The following is a 19,214-nucleotide window of genomic DNA, read 5'->3' as shown; positions in this document are numbered from 1 at the left end:
TGGGAGACTGTTCCTTGGCCGGTGTTGGAGCTGCAGAGTGCCATTGAGCCCTATGGGAGACTTTCCTTGGGCCGGGTTGGAGCTGCAGAGTGCCATTGAGCCCTATGGGAGACTTTCCTTGGGCCAGGGTTGGAGCTGCAGAGTGCCATTGAAGCCCTATGGGAGACTTGTCCTTGGTGGGCATGCGGGTTGGGAGCTGCAGAGTGCCATTGAGCCCTATGGGAGACTTTCCTTGGGCCAGGTTGGAGCTGCGGAGTGCCATTGAGCCCTATGGGAGGCTTTCCTTGGGCCAGGTTGGAGCTGCAGAGTGCCATTGAGCCCTATGGGAGACTTTCCTTGGGCCGGGTTGGAGCTGCAGGGTGCTATTGAGTCCTATGGGAGACTTTCCTTGGGCCGGGTTGGAGCTGCAGGGTGCCATTGAGCCCTATGGGAGGCTTCCAAAATCATGCTAAGTCTGAAAGTTTCGCCTGCCGCTTACGAGCGCTCAATACGAAAAAGTCGCGACAAGATACGAGCGCATCGTAATGGCTACGAAAAACTCGCGTTTTTTCACGCAAATCGTATTGGTAACGAAAAAGTCGCGACAATTTCCGAAAAGTCGTAAAGGCGCCAAAAAAATCGCAAAAAATACGAAAAAGTGCAAAATGTTCGTTTTCCAATCGGAATTTTTCCAATTCGGATTCGGATTCGTGGGTTAGTAAATGTGCCCCTTAGTGTTGGGGGCTGACAGGGGAATAATAAATATACTGAGCAGTGAATGGTAAACACAATGCAGTCATCATTATATAGCTCTACACTGAATATATATTTACTTCTTGTATCTCTGCCCACAGAGCTGAAACTACAATAATATGGTTTAAAATCACAATTATTTTAAAATAGTTTTGCAAAATAATTTCTTTATAAAGTGACAGCTCATGGGTATGATATATTTCAGGTAGGCACTGATTTGTGGGTGGGTGCCGTTTTATTTATTGTTTGTGCATTAATGTATTATTTAGGGCAGTGGTCAAATTAAGAGCAATTAGGAGTTGCTCTGACAGAGCCAAATGTCTTTTTGGGGTCATATAAGGACATTCTGGAATAGTGTGATACTTGGAGTTTAATGTTTGCTTTAAGGTATATAGACCACTTTCTTCTTTGAAGGCTTCTGGGAGTCCCTATATAACAACGTAAAAGTCACAGCCATTAAACTGCCATTGTATATCCCTATTACTCATGTCCTTTCTATTTTGTGTCCAGTCAGCCATCTTGGAAAGTACCGGAGGGTTTATAAAGGAAATAGTTACCTTAGTGTGTGATAATGACTTACTGGTCAACTGGTGGGGCAAGGTTAGAGCTAAGCTTCAGCTTTCATGGTCTCTCATAGTCAGGTTAGGAAAAAGGGACCAAAAAGAAACCAAAACTGACCCACTGTGTGCCTATACTTCTTCTGACAGATATTCCACCCATGATTATATTTAGTAGGATGGTAAAGATTCCACAGAGAAGAATAACGTGTCCTGCAAAGCCTCTCATGTAAACCAAAACAAAGGCTCCATAGATAATGCCCAGTTCTCCTTATAGGATTTGGTACTCTGTGCCTAGTGCAGTTAGCCTACCGCCATGAAATGTAGTCCCAGCAGCCTTTCAGCTAAGGTTCATGTCATTGCTGACAAAAACCAGCAAAAAGTTATTCTCCATAACAGCTATCACATTTCACTTTGCTATTGAGTAACCTGCTGCTGTTTCTGTGGAATTCAGAGTCTGCCACGTCACACTGGTCTCTATGTACCTTGGTAATGTGCCATAAGACTCTTATCAACAACTGTCCCTCGATACTGTATAAGCAAACACACCCATGTACACCATCTGGCCCCTGCACACATTATCCTTTACCAAATACATTTATTCCCCAAAACAATCCACCTATTCACCCCACACAGGAGGTGGCATCAGTATACTGTGTTCTCTCTGCTGGAGACATAAAGTGAAGCTAATAGCAAGTTCAGCCTCACGCAGGCTGAGAGATGATTAACTAGGTGAGGAATTTAACAGCTCAGGAGTAACTTGTTGACTCTCCCTGGCCGGGCTGGAACTGTCACTTGAAATAATATTGTGGGAAGAAAAGACAAGAGGACCAAAGGGGTTTTACAATGGCACTGGCACCCGTCAACATGACTGAAGCTGGATGTGAGCTGCAATGAGCCCCAATGGGTTCTCTGTGCTCCCAGACACCTATTGCTACACCCAAAGCTGCTGTACAATATTGGTGGGTTAAAGCTAAATTAGGAACTATACCCTCATACTGGCTATGACAGCTTTTTATTACAAACATCCCATAGGAAAAAATAGATAAAATAACATTTATTGTGTATTTAGCAATACTATGTGCTGTTTCAGGTGCCACTTGCAAAAAAGTGTAAATAATTTAAAATCCAGAAAGGATAAAAAATGAAGACCAAATGAAAAGTTGCTTACAATTGGTCATTCTATGTCATTCTAAAAGTAAACACAAAAGTGAACTATCCATTTAAGACTGAAATGCTGAAATGATACATGGTCCAAAAATCTGCAAATCTGATTAATCAAATTGTATGAGCTGTAGACAAATGGTGGCCATACACGGGCTGATTCCCTTAGACCGGTTTGCAGCTTATCGGCCCTTGTATGGGCACTAATGATGGGCCTGCCTGCCTGAAATTGGCCAGATCTTGATCAGGCAGGTAAACCATACTCCTATACATGTTGTGAATGATGCCTATCTATTTGACTAGTTAGATTTGGCTTATTCACCTCAGAGTTTGATTGGTCAAATCTTATCAAATGGGGCACTTCACATACAGATGGCAAACAATACTCAAAGTTTTATGAAACATTTGTTCCAAAATATATTCACTGCAATGACCAGAGCTGTAAATATATTGATTTATACCCATTTATTGATTATTTTATGCTATAATTAGCAAGACAGCACTGTTCTTTTCATTGCTACTTTGGAGCTAACATGGATATGATATCCATAGGTACTGGGAATACAATGGTGGAGTTCTTCTCTGCAGAGATGTGGGAGAGAGTCTGCAAATAGCGGAGCTGAAGAGCTGCCGGTGTCTCGGACATAATGAGAGCGGCTTCTTTCAACGAACGAGAGGCATTCATCTCTCCCTCTGCTGCAATGACCTGCAGAGTCAAGTAATAAAAAAATATTTATAAAATGCTATCAGACATAAAAAATCATATTTACTACTCATATTTGGAAAATGGACAGCTATCTGGTTGCTAGGGTACAATATACCCTAGCAACCAGGCAGTGGTTTGACAAAGAGACATGAATATGGATAGAGGAGGGGCTTAATAGAAAGATAAGTAATAAAAAGTAACAATATAACAATAAAATTGTAGCCACACTGAGGAATAGTTTTTTGGCTGCTGGGGTCAGTGACCCCTTTTTGAAAGTTGGAAAGAATCAGAAGCAGAAGGCAAATATTTCAAAAACTATACAAGATAAAAAATGAAGACCAATTGAAAGAATAGGACATTCTATAACATACTAAAAGTTAATCAAAAGGTAAACCACCCCTTTAAACACATAGGGACAGACCCTCTCAGCCTTAGTAATCAATGGCCAACAAACTCATTAGATGAACAGTTCTGAGAAGAACATCAGCAACACATTAATATGGTAAATAATATACAGGTATGGGATCCATTACTGTAAATCTCTCCCCATTTCCTTTTGTCTAGGTTTTCCCATGGAGGTGATGATTCTGAAAATAGAACATTGCCTCACTGTGCTTACTCTGTACATTGAATAGCCAGCTCCGTGCTACACCTAATGACTCACGCCAACAGAAATACTAACATGGAGCTTGAATAAACACATACAGGCAGCAGGTAAACATTGCTGCCTGGGTAGAGTATCTCAGCGCTTACTGTGTGCTGTTACACCTATTGCTAAAAGAAGTTTTGCCCTTGGTGTTTTTCCTTGGCAAATAAATGCCATTAACCTGCCTTCCTCTCTCAATGATGATTGATTTCAGGTACAACTGTATGTTCCATATTCAAAAGTGCAGGCTGTTCAGGTCTAAGAAATGGAAGTCTACATTTCTTCATGAACCGACCTGTGCCAAAGCATCTGTTTATATGCCTATAAAACACAAGTGCAGCGTTCCAATAAAAATAGCTAAATTGTTGTATTCTTACATTTGACACCCACTCAAAAGGATAAATATAACCAGAATAATTTTACCTGCTCTAGATTATCACCATATTCTGACTGAACTGTGCTCACACTATCAGGCTGCATTTATATACAGGAACAGAATACCATATACAAAGTACAGGTATGGGACCTGTTATCCAGAATGCTTGGGACCTGGGGTTTTCCAGATAAGGGGTCTTTCTGTAATTTGGATCTCCATAACTTGAGTCTACTAAAAAATGATTTAAACAGTAATTAAACCCAATAGGATTGTTTTGGCTCCAATAAGGATTAATTATATCTTAGTTGGGATCAAGTACAAGGCACTATTTTATTATTACAGAGATAAAGGAAATCATTTTTAAAAATGTGAATTATTTGATTAGAATGGAGTCTATGGGAGATGGTCTTTCTGTAATTGAGAACTTTCTGTATAACTGGCTTACAGATAATGTGCAAATAGTATAGAATCTAGATAATAACCCCATGTTTTGTGAAAGTGCTGCAAAAATTCACTACAACAAAAATTTGCAGAGTGAGAAAAAGTCACCCATTTCAAAACAGTCATGTGGTAGCCGTGTTTTCATTCACTCATCACTAATAGTGGCCAATAAAACAGTTGTAACACAGTTGAAAAGTAAATGCTGTCGGCTGATTGGCTGCTATAGGTTACTAGAAATGGAGCAAAATATGCTTTGCTCATTAAATCACATTAGGAATTAATGTTAAGCTGGTCATACCTTATTGAGACCTGTTTGTTTGCCGAGGTCACCAAGCAAGCAAGTCTTTCCCCTATATGCCCAACTAAGGTGGGCAATATCAGGCTTATCCAACCGTTTGGCCCTAAGGCCAAATGATCGTATCACAATGATGGGGACACAAGCCGTCGGGGGGATGACTGTGAACCAATGTGGTCTTCAATTGTGATAGGAAAATCAAACCTGCCCCATCAACATATGGCTGATTTTCGGGCAGATATATCTGTCGGGTAGGCCCGTTGGAGTGCCCAATACACAAGTAGATGAGCTGCCGAATTGGTCTGAAGCGGCTGAATTGCCCGTGTATTGTCCCCTTTAGTGCGTAGTACAATGAACATTTCCATGAACATTTCCCACACGTAACAAGTATAACAGTTTTCTTGTGATTCACTGCTGAGCTAGCCTGACGTATTTTCCTTCCTTGTATGTTAAAGGAAAGTCGATACTCTTTGAAAATATTGACATTCCCGAGGCCTGTCTTTACATGTCGTCCTGATAGCTCATGCCATTTATTATAAGTGTACAGAATACAGTAGAATAACTGAGTTGATACAGATTTTGTAACAATCCCTGTGTAGTTTTGGTTTCAGGGTTTCCTTCTGTCTAGTTTCATGTATGGTTGCTATACAGATCCACCTTTTAGGTGTTGGGCATTAAGAATTTAAGGGGTAAGAGATAGTTTAGGTTTTAAAAAATGAGAAAACCCAATGAAGGCTGCACTTTATTTTGGGAACTGGTTTATTTCCCAGCCTATAGTTAATTGTTCATTTAGTAATTAGTATTAAAAACACTAAAACAATCCAACAGTGTTTATACCTTGGCTCTGGCATCACGGGACGCTTCCGCTTCTGCAGCCATTGCTCTCTGCAGGGATTGTGGTAACTTCACGTCCTTAATCTCCACACGCTCCACTCGGATCCCCCAATCTCTAGTGGCTTCATACAAGATTTTCTAAATGTTGAATTGTTTTTGGTTATTAGGACACCATTGCTCATGGATCATTTGTAGCACCTTATTTAAAGGATTTGTAAACCAAAACAATCAAATTTTGCCTAATGAAAGAAAATACAATTCCAATATACATTATTTTGTATATAAAAATAGGGAGGAGCTACTACCACTTAGGATAGCTTCTTGGATCAACTACCTTGGTTTAGTGCTATGGTACACAGGGCTGCCATCATGGGGCCCCATAATAAAAAGTTGGCAGGGCTCCCCCTTACTAAGCCTTGTTTATTAGCCTAACAATCCCCTGGGGACCTTGGGAGGTGGGCCATGTCAACCAATATAAGGGGATTTCAATAAAAAAAGAAATGTCCTGCAAACAAATGGTCCCCTGATCCTCCTCAACCATGCCCAAGTATTCCTAAACCCCACCCCAATTACTTTGCCACCCACTGATCGTACCTTTGCACCTCCTTTGTCCCCTCTGCCACAGGACCCCTGACTTGAGTACCCCCTGTACCCCTCTGTGGCCCTGGTGGTACATATAAATCTTGCTGACATTTTTCTGCTACATTGTTTAAAGAGTCAGTTATGCCAAAATCCAATAGCATTTTCATTTTCAGGATCGATTAGTATTAGTTATAATTCAAAAACCATACAAAATTAATAATAAAGACCAAATTAAAAGTTGCTTTGAATAGACCCATCTATATAACCACAACCCTTCATGCTCAGTAAGCTTATACACGTCAGTTTGCAACCAAGGCAGGTAAGGAAATTGCATCTCCTTCCTACTTCTTGCTGTTCCAGAAGTTTGTGTGCTTCAATCTCTCATAGGCCTAAAAAACCTACCTACAGTTAAAATTTGCCTTAGAAATCTGCAGTTCTAATAAATTAATATCTGCTGACATCAGGATCCTTTGAACTGCAATTGCCATTCTTTCATTAGTCCATTGCAGAACAGTCCTGGCTGCATTGTAGCCTATGATTAAGTACCCCTAAGGTACGAAAAACGCAAGGCTTCTTTTTTGTTTTTTATGTATGGATTAAATAAACCTTAAAACTTTTTATTTAATATAAGCTGCTTTTTTGACTTCTTGTGGAACACCAGAGTGCCAGCCTGCTTTTTTCCCTGTGTATTCCTGCATTACATATCCCCCTGTTCTTAACAAAATCATTACTAAGGTTATCAGATTGCATTAATAAACTTCTAATAAATACAAGTTGCAGGGCTGATTGCATTAAACTAAGCATCAGTGCAACCCTGTGAAGTATGTCTTGTCCCATGCTCCCTGCTGACAAGCAGTGACTCTGGTGGGGAAGGGGCAGCACGTAGCATGGGGTACATATCACACTATTGTGACATACTGTGTTAGATACTTTACATGTATTTAAGGGGACTGAAGGTTTAGTTACTACTTATTCAGGCAGTTCCCTATAGTTTTAGACAGCTAGGTGTGGACCTAATTTATAGTTGGCTGGGAAAGCAGTTTTCCAATCCTGGGTTAAAGTAATTTTTAGACAGTTTAGTAGGTAGGCAGTAAACATCATTGTTCTACTTTATAAAAGAGAACGTTAACTTGCTCTGCCTCTTTGAATCCCACCTGTTGAAAAGGGTAGATGGTACTCTGAGCCTGGGCAGAGGTAGGCCCATTAAGTGAAGGATAGTCATGTAATAGCTAGTTAGGGTCAGGGTATTTAGTAAGCAGCCCGATGCATCAAAAGGAAAGCAGAAGGATTAGCTTATTGGGTGTATCACCCTCAGGATAGGGATGCAAGTGTACAGACTTAGGGACTACTGTAGCCAGGGGCATTCTGGCTCCAAGTGCCGCCCTAAGCCCCTCCTTTTCACATTGAAGGGGGCACTAGCAGAGTCTAAATTTAAATTTAAAAATTGGAATTTCAGTTCTTGAAGTTACCAGGAGCAGCTTTTTTCCACCCCATGTAACTTCAGGGGCGCGCCTGAGGAGAGTATCTCAACTTGCCTGACAGCAGCAGTGCACCTCACTGTACCTTGCTTAGGTTCCACTTGGAGGGCATAATGCTTGGGGTTGGACATTTTCAAGTAGACTATCAGCAGTTCCATTTGTGAATATATGCAGTGTTATCATTTGCTTACACTCATTTGTTCAGCCATCTCTTCCCGTTCTACGAGGATCTGTGTGAGGCTTTTGGTTCCCAGCATGTTCCGGAGTGTAGTCTGTGCCAGCATCTGGGTGGCCTGGCTGGCATTATCCACTTTAACTACGGCAACCGTTGGATTAAAAACGCGATAGAATACAACAGCATCCACCATGATGGTAACAGAGTCCTTGGTTAAAACCTATTTTATATTTAGGAGAATAATATGGGGAGGTTTGAGCAACAGCAAACCTTATTCAGAATCAGCATTTGCATTATTGCAAGTTATGTTTGCCTCTTTATCACCATATATAATAAAAAGCACAAAATTTGCCCCAGCACAGCAACCCATAGCAACCAGTAGAATGTTTGTATTGAAACAGATGACCAGTAATGCTGCCTGCTGATTGTTTACTATTGGTGATTAGACTTTGCACTTTTTATTACATAACCACGTTAGTGTAGCTCTATTTACATTTAAAGCCATTCGTTTTATGTACGGCCAGTGATTTTGGTGTCACAAGACTCCAGGCGCCAAAGAGTAAATACTGAGAACTGCGGCGCCTGCAAAAAAGCCAAGTTAATACAATCATGGTAACGGAAGCAGCCAAGATTTGTATTAACTCAAGTAAAGTATTCCACTGGTGTTAGCATATTGTCACCAGCAACAAGCCGCACACATTCCCAAAATAATATGTGGCTGCTTATTTAATTTCTTTTTTTAATGAAAAATATCAGTTGTACAGTTTTTAAAATTGTGGGTTCTTCTTTTTTTTTACCTAAAATGAATAGGATTAAATGTACCCCTGACTTATAACCCATAAACTACTACCTGCTAGTGGGATGGGAGATCAGAGCTTGGACCGTGATACCCAAAATACAGGTATAGGACTTGTTATCCAAAATGCTCAAGACTTAGGGTTTTCCGGATAAGGGATCTTTCCTTAACTGACTCTCATGTTACAGTTTTGGAAAAACCACATACAAATCAGAATATACATGGCTGCTTATTTATCTGTATACCCAGGCCCAAATTTGTGGCAAGGCCACAAAGGCCCGGGCCTAGGGCGGCGCATATGAAGGTTCCTCACATCTGGAGCACTAGTGAGCAGGCATGCAGAAAATTTTGAATCAACGAGCGCCCTGTCCCCTGTGCTCCGGATGCAGGGACATAGGATGCGCATACACGGGATGGGGGTTGGTTTGGCGGTGGCGTCATAGGACTGTGGGAAATCCGGCCCTGTGTATACCGAATACAAATATTATTATGAACCGCACGACTGATTATGCTAACAAAATTTTAGTAAAAAAAAATTATCACAAATAGCCACTAGATGGCAAAATTCCCTGTATAATTTGTCACAATACCCACTCATCGAGTTTGATAGAAATAGATCATTAAATGCATTCCCAGAATGACAGGCAGTTTAGCTTGGTATCAGGACCAAAGTGAAATCCTAGAGGCTTTCATTAGGTGTAGCACCTTCTACCTCTGATTCCATCTGGTTTATTTCTTTTCTTATTATGACTGTCTATGGGTATTTACAGCAGCCTCTCATAGATTGCCAGTCTCAAATCCTCAAATGCTTTTTCTCCTTTTCTTATTCTTATGCACCAGTGTCCCTCACTTACTATCAACTATGTACTAACCAAGTGGCAACTCTCTGGGAGAATTCAGATCTCTAATGTTTGATGTCAGTGTTCAGATCAATACATTAGAAGTCATGCTATAACTTATATATATATATATATCCGGCCAGTTATAATTGTGGTTGGCCACATTCTTTTGACTGACATGTTAAGGTGGCCACACATGGGCAGATTTAAGCTTTTGATTTGGGTCCTACAGACTGATTCTTGTATGGGGCCCTTCGACAGACCTCCCAAACTGATACCTGGCCAAAAATTGTCCAGATGTTCATTCAGGCAGGCTTGATTTTTTTTGGCGGATCAAAGACCACATTGGCTTTTTGATGTGGTCCGTGCTCTGACTTCTCTTATCTCGAATAACAGGGGAAAAATTTGCTTGTTTGGCGACCTCGCTAAACAAGCGTATCTAAGCATGCATGGCCACCTTAACCCTATTAATGTTCAGATATCAGTGCCACTGTAACATCTCTGTGCAGGTCTCTGTGCTCTGTTTTGGCAGTTTAGAGAAAAGCAGGGCATGGTGCAAAGTGCAAAAGATATGGTACATTGCGTTACTATTTTTGCAACCTCCCCTGCACTTAGTAAATGACCCCCCCAGGGATGGGATACTGCCATAGGAATTCTGGGGGTTGTCATTTAAATCATCTGGAGGGTTGCATTTGCACTGAATCCATCTGTACGGGCTATGTGTCTTTGGATGGCAACTCACCTCTTGAGGAGGCACAGCAAATGAGACTGTTCTTATATCCACTATCTTGATGTTATCGGCGCAAGGGAGAACCCAGAAAACCCCTACAGAGAAGGAGACATAAACAAACAATATAGTAGAGCTGGAATAATATATATTAGAGAAGGCTATTGTGTTCAGATGGCAATGAGCTCATTTAGCAACAGGGATCTGTTACAGCTCTCGTTCCCATTAAGGGTTTTTGGTTTCAAGTGAGAACACTTTTAGGTGCTGAATGCTGCCTGAATGCTGCTGAACGCTTGTCTATGCTGATAAGGACATTTTTAACAAAATGGATTTCAAGGATTTCCTAGTAATAGGCAAAATAAGAATATGCTTATATTGGTTAGTTGGTTGAGTTTTAGGAGCTGGAAAAGTAAAAAAAAACTACCAATATTAGTACAACAATTTATACCCTTGGTGAGTCTAACTGGTACTAAAACTTATAAATGGTATCAAGTATGGGATTTCTAAAGATATCTTTGGCTAGAATTGGTACAAAATCACGTACAGTAAGTGCAGTTCCCAAAAGCAACCCATGAACAATTAGTTTTAAACAGTCTACTACAAGAAAATGAAAGCAAATGCCTGACTGGTTATTATTGACAAGTATACTTGTGCTATTTAACACCTGTGTTTGTAAATCAGCCTTGCAGAGTTAAAGTTCAAATATTAATATTAGTATAAGTTTTGCACAATTCACAGTTACTCTGGATTTTGACTAATTTCTTCAAACTCAGGGCAGTACCAGTCTCAGTACAAGTGCTGCAAGTCCAGCACCAGTGGCTTCGAGGGTCACTTTGTAGTATTTATGAACCCTAGGCCAACATCATCTTGAAGGCCTCTCTGTCCAAAATTAGTGATGATACACCATGGCATTGTAATCCACCAGCAACATATTTCTCTATGGCATGTGTTATATAAAAAAAATGTATTGCTGGAACACAGGGCATTGGTCCCCTACCCTGGTAAGACTTGGGAAAAAACACTTTTTGTTCTGTTTTCTTTCATTTTAATTGCCCAATTTGCAGCTTGTGCAAATAGCAGCACAGCTACTCAATGCAGGGCTAACAATATGAGATTTGGGGACAAAACAGGAATATTGCAGAGCAAAGAGAAGAGTATGTGAAGTAGGTGGAACCATGGGACAATGGCACAGAGGGCAATGTTTTCCATTCTATATTTAATTCACCATAAATACAGTGCTAGAGTGCACAAAATGAATGTTGCCTCGGACATACACTGCCATGTTTATGACAAATACTGTAATCCAGCAACCCAAAAGCCCACAAACCATTGGCATCATGTCCCATTGATGTAGTAATGATGGTGCCATAAACCAGTGCTTATCAAGAAAAATTGTTAGCTGGGTTAGGATCACTGTAGCTCCACCCTGTTTTTCAGCTGGATTTCAGCATATAAAAATGGTATTTATTCATACTTTTCAAAGAAACAGATTTCAGTGATAGGTATATTAGGGGATTCTGGGGCACATTTTTAAAGTACGACAGGTACGAATACAAAAAAATCGTATTTTTTCTAAAGTTTTACAACTTTTGCGTATTTTCGGCAATATTTACGTTAATTTGCGTGACTTTTTCATACTTTGCAACAATTTGCACAACAATTTGTGAGACAAAATCGTATTTGTTGAACGAGTACGAATTTTCAAGCTTCGGTATTGTGACTTTCCTTGGGCCAGGTTGGAGCTGCAGAGTGCCATTGAGCCCTATGGGAGACTTTCCTTGGGCCAGGTTGGAGCTGCAGAGTGCCATTGAGCCCTATGTGAGACTTTCCTTGGGCCAGGTTGGAGCTGCAGAGTGCCATTGAGCCCTATGGGAGACTTTCCTTGGGCCGGGTTGGAGCTGCAGAGTGCCATTGAGCCCTATGGGAGACTTTCCTTGGGCCGGGTTGGAGCTGCAGAGTGCCATTGAGCCCTATGGGAGTCTTTCCTTGGGCCGGGTTGGAGCTGCAGAGTGCCATTGAGCCCTATGGTATGGGAGACTGTCCTTGGGCCAGGTTGGAGCTGCAGAGTGCCATTGAGTCCTATGGGAGACTTTTCTTGGGCCGGGTTGGAGCTGCAGAGTGCCATTGAGCCCTATGGGAGACTTTTCTTGGGCCGGGTTGGAGCTGCAGAGTGCCATTGAGCCCTATGGGAGACTTTTCTTGGGCCGGGTTGGAGCTGCAGAGTGCCATTGAGCCCTATGGGAGACTTTTCTTGGGCCGGGTTGGAGCTGCAGAGTGCCATTGAGCCCTATGGGAGGCTTTCCTTGGGCCGGGTTGGAGCTGCAGATTGCCATTGAGCCCTATGGGAGACTTTCCTTGGGCCGGGTTGGAGCTGCAGAATGCCATTGAGCCCTATGGGAGACTTTCCTTGGGCCGGGTTGGAGCTGCAGAGTGCCATTTGAGCCCTATGGGAGACTTTCCTTGGGCCAGGTTGGAGCTGCAGAGTGCCATTGAGCCCTATGGGAGACTTTCCTTGGGCCAGGTTGGAGCTGCAGAGTGCCATTGAGCCCTATGGGAGACTTTCCTTGGGCCGGGTTGGAGCTGCAGAGTGCCATTGAGCCCTATGGGAGGCTTTCCTTGGGCCGGGTTGGAGCTGCAGAGTGCCGTTGAGCCCTATGGGAGGCTTTCCTTGGGCCGGGTTGGAGCTGCAGAGTGCCATTGAGCCCTATGGGAGGCTTTCCTTGGGCCGGGTTGGAGCTGCAGAGTGCCATTGAGCCCTATGGGAGGCTTTCCTTGGGCCGGGTTGGAGCTGCAGAGTGCCATTGAGCCCTATGGGAGACTTTCCTTGGGCCGGGTTGGAGCTGCAGAGTGCCATTGAGCCCTATGGGAGGCTTTCCTTGGGCCGGGTTGGAGCTGCAGAGTGCCATTGAGCCCTATGGGAGGCTTTCCTTGGGCCGGGTTGGAGCTGCAGAGTGCCATTGAGCCCTATGGGAGACTTTCCTTGGGCCGGGTTGGAGCTGCAGAGTGCCATTGAGCCCTATGGGAGACTTTCCTTGGGCCGGGTTGGAGCTGCAGAGTGCCATTGAGCCCTATGGGAGACTTTCCTTGGGCCGGGTTGGAGCTGCAGAGTGCCATTGAGCCCTATGGGAGACTTTCCTTGGGCCGGGTTGGAGCTGCAGAGTGCCATTGAGCCCTATGGGAGACTTTCCTTGGGCCGGGTTGGAGCTGCAGAGTGCCATTGAGCCCTATGGGAGGCTTTCCTTGGGCCGGGTTGGAGCTGCAGAGTGCCATTGAGCCCTATGGGAGACTTTCCTTGGGCCGGGTTGGAGCTGCAGAGTGCCATTGAGCCCTATGGGAGACTTTCCTTGGGCCGGGTTGGAGCTGCAGAGTGCCATTGAGCCCTATGGGAGACTTTCCTTGGGCCGGGTTGGAGCTGCAGAGTGCCATTGAGCCCTATGGGAGACTTTCCTTGGGCCGGGTTGGAGCTGCAGAGTGCCATTGAGCCCTATGGGAGACTTTCCTTGGGCCGGGTTGGAGCTGCAGAGTGCCATTGAGTCCTGTGGGAAGCTTCCAAAATCATGCACTAAAGGTTCAAAGTCAGAATGGTTTTCCCGCTGCTTACGATCGTTCGGATATGAAAATTTCAATTGGATCGACATTCACAAACGATCGTTTCAATACGAAAAATCTTCGTATTCGAACGAACGGAATTTTCGTGACTTTTGCAAACATCAGGAACAATCGGATTTCATGATTCGGATTCTCTGTTTTGCGTGGGGCTCTTTTACAAATTTTGATTCAGAAGCCAGAGTTGCCCTTTAATATTATTTGTGTTAGCCACTGGTGTCATGTCAGACCATGTAAACTAAGCCATAAGTACACTAGCCTTATGCAGAAGGATGTTAGAAGCTGAGCAGTATTTGGCAGCCGTCACATTTATTATTTATATTAGCACTTATTACAGTTTATTCAGTCATCCTTTGCAGTGTCTTCTTGTTAAGCTGGGCTTTAAATATTCATAAATACTGAAGGTTCGCTAATATATAGAACTAAGGGCTGATGGGATTTTTAACAGTATAAAACAGTTTTGATCTGTATTGTGCTATTAATACATCCTGTGAAATCATGCAATGTCATGAATTGTAAAGCATAATATTAATAATGGATTATATACCTGGTCCTTTTGCTCCATTTCTGACTCTTCCCAGTCGAAAAATGACAGCCCGTTCATATTCACGAACAAGCTAAAAATATGAAATAGTTAAATATTGACTTAGGCATTGATTTAGGCTGCACTGTTAAACAAACCATGAAAGATCAAATATTAATTTAAAAGAGAACTAAAGCCTTACCACAGATTGTTTAATTTTATCACCATTATCCAGGTTCCCTTATAAACGACATCTTGTTACCCCTGTATCAGCAAGGTACTGATTTATTAATTCCCAAATTTGAGTTAGTTTACAAAACGTTAATGTTAGATATTTGTAGAACAATTTTTTGGCGCTATTGTTTATCAAGATATTGATAATGCAAAAAAATTGAAAAACTTAAATGTAAAAGTCAATGGGAGTTGTCCTAGGAAATATCTGTGCGACCTTTTTCAATTCGTTTTACTCCATTTTTTTAGGTTTTAATTTTTAAAGAAATCTGCAAACATTTGAGTTTGGTAAAATTGTGAGAATATTCGGATTGAAATAAACTCTCAAAATTCACAAATCCAAATTATGATAATTAAGCCTCTCCAGGAAATACAGATCTGCCCTGGGCTGTTGGCTGGCATCTTCCTGGGTCAGGTCACTTATGATTTTTGCTTGTATTCATGTGATTGGCAAGATATTGCATGTTTACTTGCCTTGGAGTGGACTATGGTTCCACTTTTAATGTGTCTCCTTTCAAGTTATAGAAATCCAAGCAGGAAATGGCAGCAGGGTCGGACTGGGTCACCGGGAAAAAACCCGGTGGGCCCTGGCGGCCCAGACCTGATGCCTGTTGTCGCTCCCTGGCCACCGGTGTCCTCCCCTGACACTTATGGGGAGAACATCGGGAGGGGGCCCCTGCGGGGGGTTAGGAGGGGCATGTCGGGGGACGCAGCCGGCGAGGGAACTTTGTTGGGTGCGGGGGCCCCCCGGGGCGGTAGCCCTGGTGGGCCCTGCACCCCCCAGTCTGACGCTTAATGGCGGTCAGCAATTGCTCAGTCCTTAGTTCTATTGCCTATGTTACACAGAGCTATAGATCTGATCAGGGAATCGTCAGGAGCCACTCCCTGCATCAGTAAATTTTGCTGTTCAAGGTTCCCAGGATTTTTCCACTTACTCTTTGCCAAACCCCAAATCCAGTAATTAAGCTGTTTTTTTTATACATATTTTTTATACATATATATACATATATTTACCTTTAGGCAAAAAAAGATTGAAAGAGGAAAGGTGACTAAAACCAGGAGGACTGCAAAGAAGACCAAAATATACCCACAGCAATGGGTTTCTTGTCTTTCTAAATCTGAAATACATAAAAAGTGCAGTTTAGGAACATTTCAACAGCAAGAACACTAAAACTGATACTGTAGAATCTTCCAGTCAGCATTTTAAGCTTTCTTAATGCACTCATATCTCATAACAAAGAGATAAAGTATATTATACTTATCTATAATTTGTTTTGCTTTTAAACTCTACCCAAACACTACTTAAGCTTTCTAAAAATTCAAAATAATTTCAAGCGACTTATATAAAATATAAATCAATTAAAAAATATGCAGCCTTTTCATGATGTTTAATGTAATAACGTGGTTTGAAATAACCATGGCCCCCTGTTCCCCTGCTGATCTGGCTGACTACTTTAAGAGAAGAACTGTTTTGCAGCTGAATTTCAGAAAATAAAAAAGGGTATTTATTCATACTTTTTGAAGGAACAGATCATGGTGATATACAGTGGTATATTAGCGGTTTCTGTGTTGTGTGGACTCTTTAACAAATTTTGGTTCAATTTAATATCAAAAATACCAATATATTTTTGTTTGTTACAAACATCTGTAAAATTATAACATTACAGAATGTTAAAATACCGTGTAACTTGGTGTTGATGATGATTAAGATGATAATGCTCGTAGCAATATCAATAGCATCCACGCAGCATAACTAATGAGTAATCAGCTGCTGAAAATAAACATATATTGGGGATTCCATTCCAATCCACTGGAGATTCCATTCTGTGTGCATAATGTGCCAGTGTATCAGAAATGAGCATCGAGCAGCGAATGAGCTTTCCCCTGGCAATGTTACCCAAGTGGCTGTCACTGGCACAAGAGGCTGCACATTTGGGAGCAGAATGAAAAGCAGCTGGCGCTCACTGCAGGCTAATTGCCCACCAGCTGTGCTCCTGTATAGCACTGCCGCAATGGATACCGCTGTCTGAGGGGCTCATTTTATACAAATGCTGTTTCTCTGTTTAATTTTTAATTTCAATAAATGTCCCAATTTGTTAGTTACAGTTCCTTTTAAAAAAAAAAAAAAAAACTTCATTGAATTTTGTTGAGTGTTCAGATTTTGTTGTTGTTGTCCTATACATTCACATATTGATTTATTTATAAGCAGCCTTGCAACTGGTCTCTGGGTTTGAGCTATTTCCAATCAGTATATCATTAAACATTCCAATCATTAAACATTCTCACTGGTTAATAGGATCAGTGAATATCAGCAATAAATTTGTCTTCTGTTATGGTTGCAGAATAATGCGTGCAGTCATTGTGTGAATTGACACCATACATATTTGCATCCAAACACACATTGTTGTGCTTGTGCACCCCAAATCCTGTTCCAAATCACGCATAAGTGCACTTACTGACTCAGGGGAATCCTGGAGCCAGGGCCGGAACTAGGGGTAGGCAGAAGAGGCAGCTGCCTAGGGCGCAACGATTGGGGGTCACCAGGCAGGAGCCTCTCCTGCCTACCCCTAGTGCTACTTTGTCATTGCCTCCGCCGCTTGTCATTAGCGGCGGAGGCAATGACCGATCTAATCGCACCGCTCCCCCCCTGCGCTTTGGCGCACATGCGCCGTTGGGGGGGGGGGCGGGGAGGTGGGCGGAGTTGGCCGACAGGGTTGCCTAGGGCGCCCGGTCGGCTTGGCCCGCCCCTGCCTGGAGCTACCACCATTTGGACGTGGTAGTAGCTTCATGGTCCCCACAGACACTATGTTAATAAATGTAGCTTATTTGCCCTTAAAAAAGAACACACATAAGTTATTTTGACCCTAAGGGGCAGATTTACTAATCCAATAATTCGAATCACAAATGGGAAAAATTCGGATTGGAAACAAAAATTTCTGAAGATCGCAAATATCCCGAAAATGCTTACGAAAAAATCGTATTACTCACGATAATATCGTATTGGCGATCCGAAAGTCACAAAATTTTCGTACTGACCATTGTAAACAGCGGCAGAGCCTTTCCGAATTTTTCGTGCGGCCGCAAAAAAATCGGCAAAAATACACTCGGAGCGTTCATGTCTTAGTGAATCTCCCCCTAAGTGTGGGAAATTACAACATTCTGACTGTTAAAATTGCCAGTGCAATTGCATTGGCCAAAACTCTCCCTCCTTATGACCACAATTACTCTGGAATTGTCTTGGAAAAACACTGAATTCTGGGTAAAACAAAATGCGCCCAAAATTGCACGTTGCACAGCACACTTGCAGTTCGAAATTAACCCTACAGTCCTCAAGGACTGAATGGGGTCAGAAAAGGTACAATTTAGCTTTTTTGTAATCTGTAGTTAATATAAACAGGTGCGAATAAATTGAAGACACAAGTAAACAACAAATACAGAAGAACAAATTCATTTATGCAACCCCCTATTTTTTTTGTACCCTTACCTTTTTATAACCCAAGTGACCCCAAATAAGTGATAACAAAAGATAATTGCAAATTACCATTGTAAAATTCTTCCCGTCTCACTGAATCTCCTGATCTCCCGGGCTTGTCTTGGGGGGACCCTGGTTCCATTGCCGGTTCTACTCTGTTAGTTTGATAGCATATCAAGCTGGGTTGTCCGGATTCCACATGCATAAATACAGAGTTTATAGACAAAAGGTCATGTATAAAGATACACAGAGATATCAGAAGAAATGATGGGACTTGCCAAAAGAGACTAATATCAATGCATCAGATTTTCTATGATGTCCAAGTTGAAAGCTGTCAGAATGTAACTACCAACTGATTCCATAGGGGTAAAGCTGTGTCTTATATTGGCATTGCCTTGAGCTTTGTAATATGAGATATCAACATGACTCTTTAAAGGTGACTGAATCATCCCACAGCAACAAACAAGACCATCTCCAAAATAACTGAGCTTCATGTTTCTTCGACTGAAAGATGCTAATTAACAGGCAGGTTCTGTGTCAACTGATTCCCATTGTTCTGTTTTTTACACCCTTGAGCTACAGATGGATCCATCTGGTCCATTATATCTCAATACTGTACAAGTGAAGGGTGTACTTTGCTGAGCCAAATACACTAGAAAAGCTTCTTCTGTGTGTCATTTAGTAAACCATTTAGAGCTAAGCACATCTTGATGCATGGCATTCGTGCCCATCTGCACAGAGAAGTTAAAGGGCATCCCTTTTGTAAACATGATAAATATAGGGATATGGGCCAACCTGTGCCACAATATGATCAGTAACTATAAAGGGCCTGTGGCACATGCAGGCAATGCCTGTGTAATAATAAAGGATGCCTAGAGAAAAACCATAGTTAAAAATTCACGAACACCAGACTTTGGATGCAAACACCATTTCGAATGCACACACCAGAAGTGACACATCCCCACTCATAAAAAAATAAAAAACTCATAAAAACATAAAAAAATGTTGGATGTATTTTGCACACAATTTATTTC

The 19,214-nt window shown here is 42.0% G+C and overlaps 1 protein-coding gene across 1 annotated transcript; it reads right to left on the bottom strand.

Moving 5' to 3' along the window:
- Positions 1-2,901: 2,901 nt before the first annotated feature.
- Positions 2,902-18,557, bottom strand: LOC100493429 (erythrocyte band 7 integral membrane protein-like). Its single transcript, XM_031896348.1, has 7 exons — positions 18,250-18,557; positions 15,723-15,826; positions 14,502-14,571; positions 10,364-10,446; positions 8,003-8,206; positions 5,755-5,889; positions 2,902-3,159 (listed from the first exon to the last, which is right to left on the bottom strand). Exons 1-7 carry the CDS (start codon positions 18,383-18,385, stop codon positions 2,971-2,973), a joined length of 921 nt encoding a protein of 306 aa, XP_031752208.1. The 5' UTR covers positions 18,386-18,557; the 3' UTR covers positions 2,902-2,970.
- Between the last annotated feature and the right edge of the window lie 657 nt (positions 18,558-19,214).

This window comes from Xenopus tropicalis, chromosome 2 (genome assembly GCF_000004195.4).
Source record: "Xenopus tropicalis strain Nigerian chromosome 2, UCB_Xtro_10.0, whole genome shotgun sequence".
NCBI classification, from domain to species: Eukaryota; Metazoa; Chordata; class Amphibia; order Anura; family Pipidae; genus Xenopus; species Xenopus tropicalis.
Note: the sequence above shows the minus strand (reverse complement) of the source record. Positions and strands in the feature narration are given on the sequence as shown.